This window comes from Rattus norvegicus, chromosome 8, assembly GCF_021556685.1.
Source record: "Rattus norvegicus strain SHRSP/BbbUtx chromosome 8, alternate assembly SHRSP_T2T, whole genome shotgun sequence".
Taxonomy (NCBI): Eukaryota; Metazoa; Chordata; class Mammalia; order Rodentia; family Muridae; genus Rattus; species Rattus norvegicus.
The window spans coordinates 126980772-126996461 of NC_141541.1; the positions used below are offsets into that span (position 1 = coordinate 126980772).

The following is a 15690-nucleotide window of genomic DNA, read 5'->3' on the forward strand; positions in this document are numbered from 1 at the left end:
GCTAGCTTCAGACCTAGGCGAGCTGCCCCATCAGACTTCACGATTGACTCAGAGTGTGGCCTTCACAGAGTTGATCCCAGGCAGACAATGCTTTGAGAAAGACCAAGAACCTGGAAGGGAGAGTAAGTAGCCAAGTCTGATAGCTACCATGAGGGAACCTGGATGTGGGAGCCAGGGCAGGGCGGCCCATGCTCCTCTTCAGCCTTGGACTTTCCTCACTAGCCTATCGGGAAGTATCCCTCCACCAGAGCAGGCTACACGCATGGACAAGGATCTTGTACCAGGCACGGGCTACGCCCACAGAGGCCACGCTTACCAAGACACTGTCACCTGCACCCCACCCATTCTGTGTTATCTTTGCCTAGAAAACATAGTGGCATAGGAACCAAATTTACCCATTGCACACCACACCAACAGGGCCATCTCGATCAGCAGGCACCGCCTTCCACTCAGAACACACCCCCTGCCAGTCTTACCCAGCATGCACTGCTTTCCACTCAGAATGCACCACCTGCTAGTCTTACCCAGCATGCACCGCACCTCCAGCCACCGCTCGAGAGCTCACCTCGTGTTCCTTCTTGAGCATCTCCATGGCCTCCTGGAAGCGCTTCTCCTTCTCTTCCGTCTCGGCGATGGTGGCTTGGTTTTGCTCCTCGTAGGCCATGGCCACCACAGCCAGGATCAAGTTCACCAGGTAGAAGGAGCCCAGAAAGATGACGAGCATGAAGAAGATCATGTAGATCTTTCCTGCGGACCTCAGGGTCTGGAGGAGCAAGGGGTCAGAAGTCACCCTCACTGAGGGCCCAAGTCATGGTATTTTTAAGTCACCAGTGTGGCTAGGCCAAGGGCTCAGTGTCCTAAAGCCTGGAGGCAGAGAAAAGCGTGTCCCACCTGTGGAAGGTCACTTGCTAACAACCCACAGGAGAGCGTCCCACTTAGAAGGAGGCAGGTACCTCACCTTACGGGGAGACTGTTGTATCTACAGAGAATGTTCTGTTGTACAGGGCAAAGGGATAGTTCATCCACAGAATAGTGTCCTCTATCACGGACTGGAACTTAGTCACCAAACCTTTCCTCTGCCCCCTCCCTCCATAACCCTCACCCGTGGAAAGCTACCGGGGACATTTCTGGCTGGCTATTTGTGTGGCCTGCCCTGGAGCCCATGCCTAGCACCCCTCTGCTGGCCCGGGCTCCCGTGCACCTGCTGGTATAGGCGTTCCCAGCAGTCCTGTGTCATCAGGCGGAAGAGTGCAAGGAAGGCCCAGGCGAAGGAGTCGAAGCTGGTGTAACCGTGGTCTGGGTTCTCACCTGCCTTCAGGCACCGATAGCCCTCAGGACATGTCCTATAGCCAGACACATACACACTCTGTCTCATGCTGTGAAGGACCCTGGTTCGTTTCCCTGGGCAGCCCAACCTATGCTCATCAGCTCTGAGGCTGCATCACCAACGCAGTGCCAGGGTTTTGGGTCCTGCACCCATGATCTTGTTCTTGCCACGTTCACAACTGGCCAGGTCACCATCTTCCCCCCTCTCTCCTAGACCTACTTGGAATTTCTTTTTCTTTTTTTTAAAATGTTTTATTTATTTAATGTATATGAGTACATTGTAGCTGTCTTGAGATACACCAGAATCTGTTACAGATAGTTGCGAGCCACCATGTGATTGCTGGGACTTGAACTCAGAACCTCCGAAAGAGCAGTCAGTGCTCATAACCGCTGAGCCATCTCTCCAGCCCTACTTGGAATTTCTAAGGCCCACATCAAGTTTCCCTCCATCTGCGCGACATGCCCTTCCTGGTGGCTGCTGCTGTTTTGCTGTTGCCTCCTCCCCTGGAGGAAGCCCATGTTTCCTTCCTTGACTTGTACACCCCCTGGGGAGGTGAACACACTCAGAGCTCCAGAGGGAGAAGAGGACCGGCAAGGCTTGGGTAAGTGTGTGCAGAGGCAGGTGAGGGGCTGGACTGGGTTGCATCTGGAAAACTATTTATTTAACACGTGTGTGTGTATGTGTGTGTGTATGTGTGTGTGTGTGTGTATGTGTGTTCGTGTGTGTGTGTTTGTGTGTGTGTGTGTGTGTATGTGTGTTCGTGTGTATGTGTGTTCGTGTGTGTGTTTGTGTGTGTGTGTGGTGTATGTATGCACGAGCGCATGTGCACGTGCACACACATAGAGACGTCTTATTTAGTCTCTCTCCTTGACAGGGTATGTACGTGTGTATGTGCGGAGGTTGGGGGGAGAGGACGAGAGTAGAGGGAAATCTGCTGGAGAAACTTGGCAGGCATCAGGAACCTAAACATGCTGAAAACCCAAGACACTGCGGACACCTCCCCCACAGAGGAAGGAGACAGCAAAGCGAGTCCGCAGCCTCCCAGCAGAACTCACTGCCACGTGGTGAGCCTTCGACCCCCATTCTGCCCCAGACCACCATGCAGAGCCCTGGGGATTGCCCCTGGAGACAGGGCATGCGAGGCTGCAGGCTCACATTCTGCTTGGCCACAAGCAAAGTCCAGCTGCTAAGCCCGCCCCTGAAGGGCAGAACAGCAGAGATGGAGACAAGGTCTAGTTAGGACCCTGTAGGGACCCTGGGTGACTTCCTTACCCCAACCCATCTTTAGGCCTCTCCTGTCCCTCAGACCTGTCTGTCTTTACCGGTTCTCTCTTGTGTGACAGGGCAGGGGTGCGAGAAACTTTCAGGCTCCTGGCTGGGGAAAGTCTCAGAGCAGCGGGGGTACGGAAAGCCACTGGGAGGACTGTCCCACCTACCCGGCATCAGAGCTGTTCCCACATAGTAACACATCCGTGGTGCCATTCTTGAGCAGGTAATTGGCTGCAAAGAAAAAGCCTGGGTGTGAGTGGCTTGGGTGGCCCAATTCAGGGTGCCCCACCTCACACCAGGTTCTGGAAAAGACATCATTACTGTTCACTCTCCTTGGCCACTGTCCTGATCCTCACTCATGGCCCCCCGGCCAGGACTTGGTGGCCCTGGCTGCTTCTCTGACCCATCCGTCCCTTTCACTGCCGCACCTCTGCCAGTGTCACACACTCTTGAAGACGCAGCAAGCCCCAGGCAGGGCTCAGGTGTCCCTCTGTCCCGATAGGCAGCTTTCGAACCCAGCTCCAAGCTACACAGGGGGTCGGCCAGGGCCAAGAGAGCCCTGAGCCAGGAGGCAAGGGTCTAGGGAGGGCTCCAACTTGGCGGCTCACCGCCATGACATAAACTGAAAGAAGAGATGCCGATCACGATCACCACAGCAACACTGCGGTCTGTTCAGATGGGGCTGGGTCCAGACCAGGTGAGGCCGAGCCCACCTTCCTTGCCGTCTTTCCACCAGTCACCACGACCCACCTATGTCTTGGGAAGCATTTCTCTAAGTGTGGTCCTGATGTGTGGTCACTAAGTGTAGTAACGTTAGTGTCTGGGGACTGGGTGGTTTAAAGCTTCCCGAATGCAAGCTACACTTGATTCAGAAGCAGACCAGGGCCTGAAGTCTGTTTTCTGGAACCTTTCAGGCAGTGACTCTGGTAAATGCTGAAATTTGGAGCCATTCTTTTTTCTAGGAGGCCACCACAGAACCACACCCACATCCATCCATCCAGTGGGTGCTAATTTGTGTATTGTAAGAGGCCCTGACTTCAGAAGAGCCCTCTGCACATTATGGCATCCGGCCCTGCCCCAGGGTCTTTCTTTGATCTGGATGGGCAGTATTTACTGAAAGAGGAGGTGACCAGCTGTCTAGAGAGGTGATGGAATGGAGGGTGCCCATTCCCACACAAGTCACCTTCCCACCACATCCTTCTCGAAGGGCACTAGGGTGTGTGCACATTGGAGTAGCAGCCTGGGCACTCAGCACCGACACTGAGGTGAAGGCTCTTACTTTAGGCATGGCGTCACTCACGTCTCACAGGCCCCAGAGAAGCTGGTCTCCTCACCGTCCCCAGCTGTCTGGACTCAGCCTATCCCCAAACTGTGGCATGGTCTTTTCCTCAACCTGGATCTTGCTGGTTTGGATAGTCTGATTGGCAAGTTAGCCTCCATGACTGTCCCACACCTCCCCTGTGGTGGGTGGGTCTGTCTGTCTGTCTGTCTGTCTGTCTGTCTGTCTATCTACCTACCTACCTCTATCTATCTATCTATCTGTCTGTCTGTCTGTCTGTCTATCTATCTATCTATCTATCTTTCTTTCTTTCTATCTACCTACCTACCTACCTACCTACCTACCTACCTACCTACCTACCTACCTTTATCTCTCTACATCCATCTATCTATCTATCTATCTATCTATCTATCTATCTATCTATCTATCTATCTATCTATCTATGATGCTGGCTTTGGCAGCTGAACTCAGGTCTTCATGCTTAAAGCAAGCACTTTGCTGACTGAGCCACCTTCCTACCCTCTCATCTCATCCTTTCAATGCTATCTCTCCAGCTAACCTGGGGACCCAGGAGGGTCCACCCCTAGCCTCCTTTGAGTCCCAGCCACACTTGGATGGTCCTGGAGACCCGCCTGGGTGGGAAACACCAGCTTCGATGGTCTCCTAGCTCTCTCTCCACAGGCATGGTGAGTACATACCTGGGTCATTGAGGTAGACGTCCAGGGAGTTCCAGACTAGGCCGTCGGCCTCCACGGAACCATTGGTGCCATTGAGCTCGGTGAAGTTACGCACACACTTGTGCCTCAGGTTGCCCATGAAGAGCTGCAGGCCAATGAGGGCAAAGACACTGAGGCAGAAGACAGTGAGGACCATCACATCGGCCAGTTTCTTCACAGACTGGATTAGGGCTCCCACGATGGTCTTCAGGCCTGGCGAAGCGAGACGGAGCATGGGGTGACCCACAGATAGTCCGCTCTATGATCTTGTGGATGGCGCCTGGGCCTGCAGAAGGGCACTGGGCCTCCCCAAGTCCTGCACTGAATGAGCTGTGGCTAGGGACTGTAACCACAATGAAGGGGTATAGTGAAGGCAGCTTCCTGGGCCTTTAAGACCAGCGGAGTCTCTCCTGACTGCCAAGGGCAAAGAGCCCAGCCCAGCTTCGTGTTTTCACAGGAGATGAGAACTCTTTATTCTCTATCAGCCTAGCATAGGAATACACGGATAGAGTGGATGGAAAATGTCTTCTTACCACCGTGGCCACTACATTACCAGTCTGGCCTTTTTATCAGGCCATGGTAGGGCAGAGGAAGCTAAGGTCCAGACCCACTACTAAGTCAATGCAAGGGGCCTCAGTTTGATCTGGAAATGGGAGAGACACAGCTGCTCCTGGCAGGGGGTTCTTCCTGCTGCCCTACTGCTGGGGCCAGCTGTCTTGGAGACACAGTGGGTTTCAATCATTCGAACAAAACCAAGGAAGCCAGGGTCTGTGCTTGGGTCTTGTGCCGGTTAGCATAAAAGGAAGCTGTGGGACTCTGGGGGAGGTTTGTCAGGGTTGGGTGATGTCCCAAGAGTGTAGAGCCATATCTGGGGAAGGTTACGGGGCAGGGACTAGGGTGAGCTACACCCCCGCTTTCTCATCTGCTGACCCCTGGAGCCCTCCCCGCCCCTCCCATTTCCCCAAAGCGGAGTGGCTGTGATCTGTTAGCTGCACAGTTCAACTCCCTGCAGAAGCCAGCACCCTACAGCGGAGTGACAGAGAAGCATGTGTGCACACATCCCGTCGGACCCTCAGCTACTGTCCTAGGGCAAGTGCGAGCAGAGCATCAGAGGCAAGGAGCTCCACTGTCAGCAGCTGGGCCCCAGCCCCATCCCCAAAGCGGCCAGACCTCAGGTTAAGCTCCATCCTCCACTGTCCAGCCCAGTAATGTGTTAGGAGCACCCGTGACTATTGTGCCCTCGGCCCAGAGTCAGAGAAGCAGTGACGGACAGGCGAGAGAGATGCGGACGGCCCCCTCACGGTGAGACCATCACGGCTGCCTGCCAAGGGCTCTGGCACTTGGGACTCCATGGAAATCATCCTGGCACATGCTGGCAACTGCCCAGTGGGTGGGAATCGGGTAGGGAGCCACGTGTCCGGTACGGTTCAGAGCTCTGAGCACCTATTGAGGGACACACGTGTGTGGCTGGGCCTCTAGCTTGGAGACGGATGTATTTCAGGGGCACATGACAGGGATACGGCTGGAGCTCGGATGCCCACTTTGGACTGTACCCCAACAAACAGGCTTAAGAATCTTTGCCCCCAAATACTCTATTCAGGGCTGGCAGAGCAATCCTGCTTGGGCCTGCGGAGATAGCTGCAAAGGTCACCCGCCTCTTAAAACCTTCCCTCATAACAAAGAGAGAGTTCACTTATGTCAAGAAAGGTTTCAGACAAGCTGCAGGTGTTTGGAGTCTGCCCCCTCTGGGGGCTCCTGTAGGCAGCACTCCCTCAGCTGCAAACAACACTTTCTACAGCTACCCCAGGGGCCACTTTCTGTGGCCTCTCTTAGCCGCTGGTGACCTCAAAGGGCTTGTTAATGTCCCTTTACCTCGTGTCTTCTTAATACTAGGGAATCAGACTCAGGGGTCTTGGACCCCCTAAGCAAACCTTTTATACTTATCTACACTCAGTTCTTTTATGCATTTAAAAAATTTGAGACAAGGTTCTTGTCTGGCCTTTGAACCATTTGGTAGTTTAGGCGAGCTCTGTTTCCTGTCGGCCTCCCAGGCAGTGGAAATGGCAGGCTACCTCAGCTGGTGACATCTGCTTCATGGGGGGTTACTGAGAGGTTGCCCCAGCCATGGCAGGAATTTGGGACACAAGTGTGGCACACTGGGTAGACATGGCCTTGCTGTGGACATACTAAGCGGGTTCCGAGGTGAGGAGAGACATTTAGATATTTAGTCTAAATGGAAAATGGTCAGGAGTAATGTTTATAAAATTAACCTGTGGCCAGGGGTCTCTGATGCCTCGAGGGTGGCAAGAGGCCTGGAAGTCACCAGAATTTTCCTCTAGGAGTAGAGGCTATCACTGGTCCAGGGAGGTCTTCAGCACCGAGGCACCTCCATATCTAAGGCAGTCTGGTGTCTTCCTCTCTCGCTCTACAGCTTATGTTCTGAGACAGCGCCTCACAGGAACCTGAAGTTCACCATTTTCTGCAAGACTGGCTAGCTAGGGAGTCTCCAAGATCCTCCTATCTCTGCCCCCACAGCCTGAGATCACAGTCACGTGACACATGACCAGCTTTTTAAAGCTGGCCTCGGGATCTAAAGTCAGGTCCTCAAGGTTGAGATAGAAGCAACTCCCCACTGAGCCACACCCTGCCCCCAGCCCTCTAGCCTTCTTAACTTGCTCATTCTGAGGACTGTGTACTCACAGGGGCCTCCTGGGGTCTGGTCCCTGCTCCTCCAGAACAAGTCCGTAAAATAGGGGGAGTCTGAGCTCATGCTAACCTGGGGAGGGTGAGATAAAGAGTGGGGTTGAGAGGTTGGAAGGGCCAGGGCGAGTGGTGTCCTCTTTAGCACCAAACTGCACACACAGATGGGCTTCTGGGTACTTTCCTGTGTGGACAGGTGAAATGGTCACTGCTGAGGCTAAGGTTTCCCGGGTACAGTTGCCAACATCTGTCAAGGAGAATTTCTTCCCGAGGCTACCATGCATGATTTACTAAACCTCTACTGCGCCATGCAGAGAGGGCCGGTAGACGCCAAGGCCCGATGATGCCTGTCAACAGAGAACGCTTTGTGACTGGGGATGGGGGCTGAGGCTCGCAGGAGTCAGCTCATGGAGCACGAGGCTGGGCTCTGGCACTGTCAGAAAAGACCGCTAGGGGTATGCCAGGTTCCCTTAAGCACCACCTTTTTAGGTTGCTGATGGGAGCTTGTCACTTCCTGTGATTCTCGAGCCCCAGTTTTCCACTAGGAGCGCAGCCGAGTTCAGGTTGGAGAAAGAACTGAGCGTTTTGGGGGACGCGTCGGGGACCGGTTCCATCTTGCCCGTGGGTTGTTCTGAACTCCTGGTGTCTGAGAGTGGGCTTGGCTGGGGCAGACAGCCCAGAGCCCACTCTGAGGTCCCAGGGAGAAAGATCCTTCCACTGCCCCCCACCTCTGACAAAGGTATTCTGGTGACAGGCACATCTAAAGGGCCTTCTGGGAGACAGCCTCGGCTCCCAGGCCGCTGGAAAGGCCCAGGCGTGTCCCTCCAGCCTTGGCGTTTAACCTGATTTCTTTTTTCACTTTTTCACCTGAAATGACCGATATAGTTTTCAGGGCCCGGAGGACTCGGAAGGTGCGTAAGGCTGAGACATTGCCCAGGTCCACAAATTCAGTTGTGTATCTGTAACAAGGGAGATTCACACACACGCACACGCACAGGCACGAACACAGTGACAGAACACCAATGGGAGACACACGGTCAGAGGAGGAGAGGGCGGGGAAACAGAGAGAGAGTCACTTGTGGCTGAGGTCGGAAGGCAAACCCGGCCTTACCTGGAATAACTGAAATGGTTTTCAGAGCTCTCAGGACTCTGAAAGTTCGAAGAGCCGACAAATTGCCTAGCTTTATGTTTTCTGATACATACCTGTGGGACCAAACCACAGTTACCGCAAGTCACAAAGCGGAGGCACCCACCCCCTACCCATCTCCCTTCTCCGGCAGTGTGCACGCCCCTGCCCTTCTCCCTCCTCCTGGTCCCATTGTGGGGTAGGGTGGCAGTCTCGGGCCCTCCCCTGGCTTCCTCCTGACCCACCCCCTCAACACATGACCTCAGCCTAGCACTCTTAAAGATGTGCACAGCAAGCTCCCAGACAGATGGCTTTCTCCATGATGGTCCCAAGATCGACGGGGACAAGGAGGCAGCTAGTCTGGGGACTGAACATAAAACTCCAAGACTAGGTCTGAGGCAGGGGATACACTAGTGTGGAGAGGGAAACGGCCTCAAGAGGCAATCCTGGAAGTATGTGGGCTTCTGGTCTTCCTAGGGTTTCTCTGCATCTTCTAATATCTGTCGCCGCTGTGCACTTGACTGACTGACGCCTTCCTTGGCTGAGGCCGCTGGATCTCTGGGAACTGTCCCACTTGCTCTTCCTTACCATAGCTCTCTCTATGCAGGGAGCGACCCTGGGCTATGGTCTCACAAGAGATGGAATAAGAATTCATGGGGGAAAATCGGTCCTGAGATGGAAGAGGTCTTAAAAGAAGGTAAGGGGGTTGTTCTCCCGGCTATGTCCTGTGATGGTCTGAGGGAGGCTTGGCAGGGCCGAGTGGCTATGAGAACTTGGACAGCAGCTCATCTCTGTTGGCTTAGAAGGCAGCTGTCTGGAGAAGGGGCAAGGATGTGAGAACGTGAGGCCATGCAGGCACTGGGCAGGCCGCATGACCCCAAAGTATCGGAGAGGCGAATGCACAGTGCGTGACCACGGCCATCGGGACAGTGGCAAGTGACCTGTGATATTTAACCAGGGGCCTCACATGCAGGACATCTGACATTTAGCTGAAGGTATCTGATGTTTAGCAAAGGATGTCGAACTCGGGGTGTCTGATGTTTAACCAAAAGTGCGTCTGGCCCAGGTGTCTGGGTGGTGTCAGGCCAGGTCATCAGTCCTGCATAGCTTGGTCCACCCAACAGTCCAGACCATCACAGTTCTCTCTGTTCCCACTGCTCAGGACTTCTCAATCCCTCCACGGGCTGTTGGTGTCTATAGGTAAGGCTGTCAAAGGATGCCATATCCGGGACCAGAAGGGCCAGGCTGGTCTGGCTGCGTTCACTGGTGGGGTCCACCTACCGTCACAGGGTCCTGTGGATGTGTCTGCCTCCTTTTTAGGCATGGTTTACTCCTAATGTCTTCCTTCTCTGGCCAACCAAGGCCTTTCTGTGGTTTCCCTTCCCCCTTTGAGCCTTGTCTCTGTTTACAAACTCTGGTGCAGCGGTTGGGTCCGTCACCCACTGAGGAGCAGAAACTGCCTCCCTTGTTTGGCTCACAGCCGATGGTTAATCTGATGCAAGCTCTCGCAGTGTTAGGGTTCCTCTCTCCTCCTGGACAGCTCAGATTCCCCAGACCTCTGTCCCCATCCCCTGTTCCCAGTCTCTGTCTAGACTGCCACGGACTATGCAGTTGAGCCTGAAATATTGCTAACAATTCTGTCCATGGAATACACGGGTCAGATGTCCAAGGAACCCATCCCCATCGCTGGCTTCCCAGTGTGGCCTGCGATGCCTGCTCCCCTCCCTCCCCTCCGTGCTCTCAAGGCTACGGCTCCAGCAGCACAAGGTACAGGAAAGAGAGCAACTGACCACCTTGCTTTCTGCTCCTACCCCTGAAGGCCTGGTTTGTCTGCTGGTGTCTCCGGAAAGACCTGCCTGCCCTGCCTACCCTGCCTGCCTTCAAGGATCTGAGGAGATGATGCTGCCCCTTCAGCAGGGAGCGCTCACGAGTGCAAAGGAGCCAGGACCCCAGGAGATGAGGTCAGGTTAGTGACAGCATCGAGAGTGCACGGCTAAGCCCCTGGTAAGCTTGCCATCACCATGTGGCTGGAAATGAAATAGGTGCTGGTGGGATTTGCCTGGACATCCAGCCGGGGTCGAAGGAAATCTGGAAGGAGGAGCTTAGAGCTGAGTGAGAGGCAGCCTGGGACCGTGGTGAGACAAGACAAGGTGACTACCTAAATGGAATTTGGCTACCTCCAACCGGGGAACACTAGGCTTCCACTGAGGCCTCTCTTGAGGTGGGAGGTAGAACGAAGGAGACCCTTTCATGGCAGAGAGCTGGCTTGAGAGGTGACGTGGATATGGTAAGGGGTGGGCAAAACTCCCCCACAAGCCAATCCACCTCTCAAGCCGGCCAAGTTGCTGGCTGGTGGTATGCAGCTTGGTAAGATCATGCCAGCCGAAAGAGCAGAGGGTGGTGGGTGAGGATTCTACACTGTCAGAACCAGCTCCAGGACACCAGCTTTCTGGCAGCTGCAGAACTGTCTTCTCCCTGCTCCACCCTTATCCCGAGACAGTGGAGCCTATGCTGTTAGCTCCTGTAGTGGCTGTGCCCTCCCTCCTTTCCCTCCGGGTTTGGTTTCCATAACAACCCCAGAAGGTGGGAGGCTGTGTTAACTGGCAGGTAATGCCCAGTTTGGGGTGTGGGGAATCTCTGGATGTTGGGCTGTGATCTGAGGCTGGCAAGGTTCCCAGCACCCCTTGCAGCAGCTTCTAAACTAGGTGGGGTGTGAGAGGGAAATCTGTCCAGAAGTATGAGCTGGGGAGGAGGGAGACTCTCCCGTCTGTCCCCACCTAGCAGCCAGACGCTGGCCACTGACTCTTGTCTACCGTTTATGGCCAGTTCTCTCCGAACCTCAGTTTCCCCAAAGGTAAAAGGGAAGATTGGATGGTGAGTTTCACGTCCTTCGATTAGGCCCACCCAAGAGTCCCTGGATCATCCTGGGGGCCCATTTCACTACAGCAGAATATTTCTCAGAGGTGGGAGCTGACTGGTTTTCACCAGGCAGAGTGGACATCAACCGACCCTGTGGGGCAGGTCTGACTTGTGGCAGGAAGCTGGCGTTCTTGCAGTCCATTCTATCCTGGCAGAAGTAGACAAGCCGTTTCTCTAGATGCTTAGAAATGCAGCGACTATCCAAGAATAAGATATGGAGTCTGGCTCCTCCGTCCTGCCTGTTCTCCGCACAGGTGTGTCTGCGCTCATCACATGTTCTTTGTGGTTCAGAGTAGAAATGGTTGGCCATGGAATCCCATGGAGGAAGGGGACAGGACCGTGCAGGTCTTGCAGGGGCCACGAGGCCACACAGGGTGCTCTCTCTATGTGCCAGGGCTGAGCTGGTCTTGGTGATGGCTTTCCTCTGTGAACAGGAACATCTCCATGGTAACTTTCTGTAGGTCCAGGATGCAGAAGTCAGGTGAGACCCAGACAGATGCTGGCTGCTCTCTTGCCTGAAGCTCTTCATGGTCGCTGCTTACCCTTGCAGCCTGCAGAGGCTCCAGAGCCAGGGCCTGGCCTGCCACCGCACTCAGTCGCCCAGGCAGCGTGGCCTCCGGTCTCTGACAAGTTCTCCCTCTCTAGGCCCAGGCGAGCCTCCCCACTCCGTTCTCCGTGATGATCCCGCTTCTTATTTCACGGAGAAAATAGAGGCAATCAGAAGAGAAATTCCCCCTTCGCTCTTCATCAGTGCTGTCAGCCTGTCTCCACCTCCAGCCAGAACTCTGCCTTCCCGGAGTTGAAGGTCAGCTCTACACCTCAGTGCCCAGAGCCCCACGCAGTCAGGATGTTCAAGGGCTTTGTCCCTGCAATTCCTCAGCCTCTCCTGCCTTCATCACAGGCCCCTCTCTTCAGGATCATTTCCATTAGTCTCTCTTCTTTGCAAGGCCTTCCTCGACCTTCATTTCCCTCCGGCCATGGTGCCATTTTCTGTCTCCTTTTTTCACAGGAACTCCACGATTTAGATACCTACATTCCACAACTCCTCCCCGCAACTGGACTCTCTACTGGGATGTAGAGCCTCCTACTCCATTGTGACCCCTTGGCGGGGGCACCAGGGTCTAAGGGGCCATCAGCTGTCATCGCTTCTGCCAACTCCCTCCTGACATTGTTCTACAGTGAATAGTCTTTCCTTGCTGGCCCTCTGGTACCGCTCTCCCTGCTTGCTGGCCAGGTCCCTCTGATCTCTGTGCCAGTCCCCTCCTTTCTTGTTTTACATATATGGGTATTTTGCTTATAAGTGCCTGGGGCCACAAAGGCCAAAAAGACATCAGAGTCCCTGGAACTGGAGTTACAGACAGTTGTGAGCCACTATCCGAGTGCTGGGAACTGAACCTAAGGTCTTCTGTCAGAACAGCCAGTGCTCTCAACCGCGAAGCCATCCCACCCATCCTCTGCTCCTTAAAACAGAGTACTTATTTCATGTCTATGTGTGCGCCTGGCTGTGTGAATGTGCACCATGTGTGTGCAGTGCCTGTGGACACCAGGAGGGGGCATCGGGTCCCCTGGAACTAGAGCTGCAGTTGGTTGTAAGCCACTCAAAATGGGTGCTGGGAATTGAACCCGGGTCCTCCTTTTGAAGAGTTTTTAACAATACCCCCTCACCCCCTATTTCTTGACCTCGGGATGTTGGTGTGTTCCACAGACGTGTTCCGCCGGCCTGGAAGACCCTGCCGTATCTCACCCTTCCACACTTAGGATATCCCCAACTGGACTTCCGACTCCTTTCCTCCTCTGAGCCTCCCTCTCCACAAAGGGTACTGCCTTCCACCCATCTGTTACAAGCAAAAACCGTCAGTCACCTTCAAAACACCCAGCCCTGACCAGGGCTCCTCTACTCTGCTCAGACACTGCTCTCTCTCCCCCCCCCTCCCTCACCCCGTCTCCCTCTTTCTCCTGGCTGTGAAAGTAGACCACTAGCTCCTGTCTCTACACATCTTATCTCCAGTCTGTGGTCCACACAGTGACTCAATCAATCTCGCAACCCTGCCAGCTCCCCTCCTCTAGTGGTTCCCATCCTGCTGGCTCTGACAAGACCTTTGTGAACAGCCAGTATGATCTAGCCCAGCTATCGCTCTTCTTCAAACTCATGTCCTGTCGTTGTTCCCTTTGCTCATTCAGTTCCACCCAGGCGTGTGTCTACACTTTGTCTCTCAGCCTGTTTCTCCCTCTGGAAAATGGGAGGCCCTGGGGTCAGTTTGCAAACACCTAGAAACTGCTTTGGATAAACTGTCTATCCACCAAGTTCTCCATCTAGCCTGAGAGTGTCCCAGGAGCATCCTGAGAGCCCAGCTCCTCCCAGCTTTCCTTCTTTACAGCATAGCTCAGGTACATCCAAGAATCCAAGAAAGTAGGAACTGAACTGAGCCTGTATCCCACCAGGCTCTTCTGTACCTGGGGAGGACAGGACTTGCACGGGAATGGAGTATGACTCCCAGCATGCTCTTTGCCGAGGTGCGGAACTCAGTCCAGCATATACTGGGTCCTCGCTTGAAGAAAGGGTATGCTACGTCAGATCCTGACTAGAACTTCAATGTAGCCTCCCTGCCCTCGTCAGCTGTATCAACAGAGACAGGTACCTGGTTCCTGACATTCAGTGAGGGCAGCACCTAACCCCCTGTAGGAAAGGAATTAAAACTGTAGCCAGGGCTACAGCAGGCTTTGGGGCAGGATCACCTTGCGGTGGCCTCCCTGAGTGTCCTGTCCCAGGCACTAGCTCTCTTGCTGGTAAAATGTGACTAAGGAATACATCTAACCTGCAGATGCACATGGCCCGGGCTCAACGGAAAATCGTAAATTTACTGAAAACATCGAGGCCGTGTGGACCGGGGCTCGTGCTTTATAGATGATTGTGTCATCTTGCAATGTCAAAAGACCAGGCATGGCTGGCTGCCTCTAGCATACCTCCTCGGCTGAGGTGAGGATCCTTTGAGCTGGGTCAGTGGCTTTTAAGAAATGCCAAGCAGGAGCTCTCCTGGCACAAGTTCTAGGGGAAGCTGGCTGCTGCCCCAGGCTTCTCTACTGAAGTCTCATTATTAATTACCTTGGATGCCAGGTCACTGGGCCCAGTGGGATCTGGGCCTGGATTTCTTGGTGGATAGCACAGAGTCAGCTAAAGCAGAATCAATCCACCCCAACCAACTCCGTCCTCTGAGGTCAGATCTTGTTAAACAAGGTTCACCTCACAGGTGCTCACTACGCAGCCTAGGCTGGCCTCAAATTCATGGCAAACTTTCCGCCTTAGCCTCCCAAATGCCTGAAGCAGACTCTTCGCTTGATCTCAGCCCAAACACCAAGGTATAGAATATCGAGATTAATGATGTCCCTTTAACATAGATGAGCTGGGGTGCTCGAGCACTTTGGGTCCCTGATGGGCCTGCCTCACCTTGCTAGAGTGAGCTCTAAGTCTGTCCTGTCCTCACCCTCCCATACATTAGGGTAAAGCAGGCCCTCCTCTGTGGCATACTGGGGCTTAGGTGAACCAAAGCAGGGACACTTGGAGAGCCTGGGACATGGGGCACTGCCCCGACCCTGCCCCGGTGATGTGCCCTGGTGAGAGGAGCTGTGGTACTTACGCCATGACGATCACACTGAAGTCTAGCCAGTTCCACGGGTCCCGAAGGAAGGTGAATGCATGCAGGCAGAAGCCTCGAGCTAGAATCTTGACCAGAGACTCAAAGGTGTAGATGGCAGTGAAGGTGTACCTGAGGAGGAGAGGCCGTCAGGGGCCCTGAGGAGGACTGGAGCCTGAAGACTGGGTTCAGAAGCTTTCCCACCCGGTGCGAGCCCTGGGCAGCTCCTCACACCAGAGCCATCATGGCGGCCTGTGCCCGGTTATAAAGCTTTAATAGGAGCGGCAGGTCTGGGCCAAACTTCTAGCTAACAATTCCGCCTGCTCCTTTGCTCTACAGAGAGCCCTGGGGGTGTGGCCACACGCATATGGTCTACATGGTGGGACACCATGGACAGGGAGACTCACTGACCATTAGTCATGTTTTGGGCTCTCAGCCACTAGTAGTGGGGAGCAGGGACACCCTCGAGTACTTACAGGGCCAGGGTTCTAGTTGCCTACCCTGGGCTAGAGGGAATGCAGGTCTTTTATAGTGTGTAAGGCTGGTAGGTTCTTTCTGCCTACAGCAGCCTGAGGAATCCAAAAGCCCCTGTTCCCGGGACTGTCCCACAGGAAGGGCAGTAACCCAGGCTTCAGAGCAGCCAGACAGACTCGGCAACACCAGCCCTGGTCCTCTTTGCAAGCGTTCTTTTGAGAGAGGCTGCTGTAACTTCTAGAGGTTTC

At 54.3% G+C, this 15690-nt stretch overlaps 1 protein-coding gene across 10 annotated transcripts in view; it reads right to left on the minus strand.

The window, feature by feature from the left end:
- Scn5a (sodium voltage-gated channel alpha subunit 5) overlaps nucleotides 1-15690 on the minus strand; it is a 97683-nt gene that overhangs the window by 51614 nt on the left and 30379 nt on the right. For 7 of the 10 annotated variants that reach the window (XR_015626386.1, NM_001160162.3, NM_013125.4 and 4 more), the window contains 6 exon segments: nucleotides 14972-15100; nucleotides 8159-8250; nucleotides 4574-4804; nucleotides 2764-2827; nucleotides 1202-1343; nucleotides 566-763 (listed from right to left, as the gene is read on the minus strand). Coding sequence is in view for 9 of the 10 variants with exons in the window: in NM_001160162.3 (NP_001153634.2) it covers nucleotides 566-763; nucleotides 1202-1343; nucleotides 2764-2827; nucleotides 4574-4804; nucleotides 8159-8250; nucleotides 14972-15100 (856 nt within the window). In the remaining variant the exon portion in view is untranslated. 10 annotated transcript variants of the gene reach the window in all.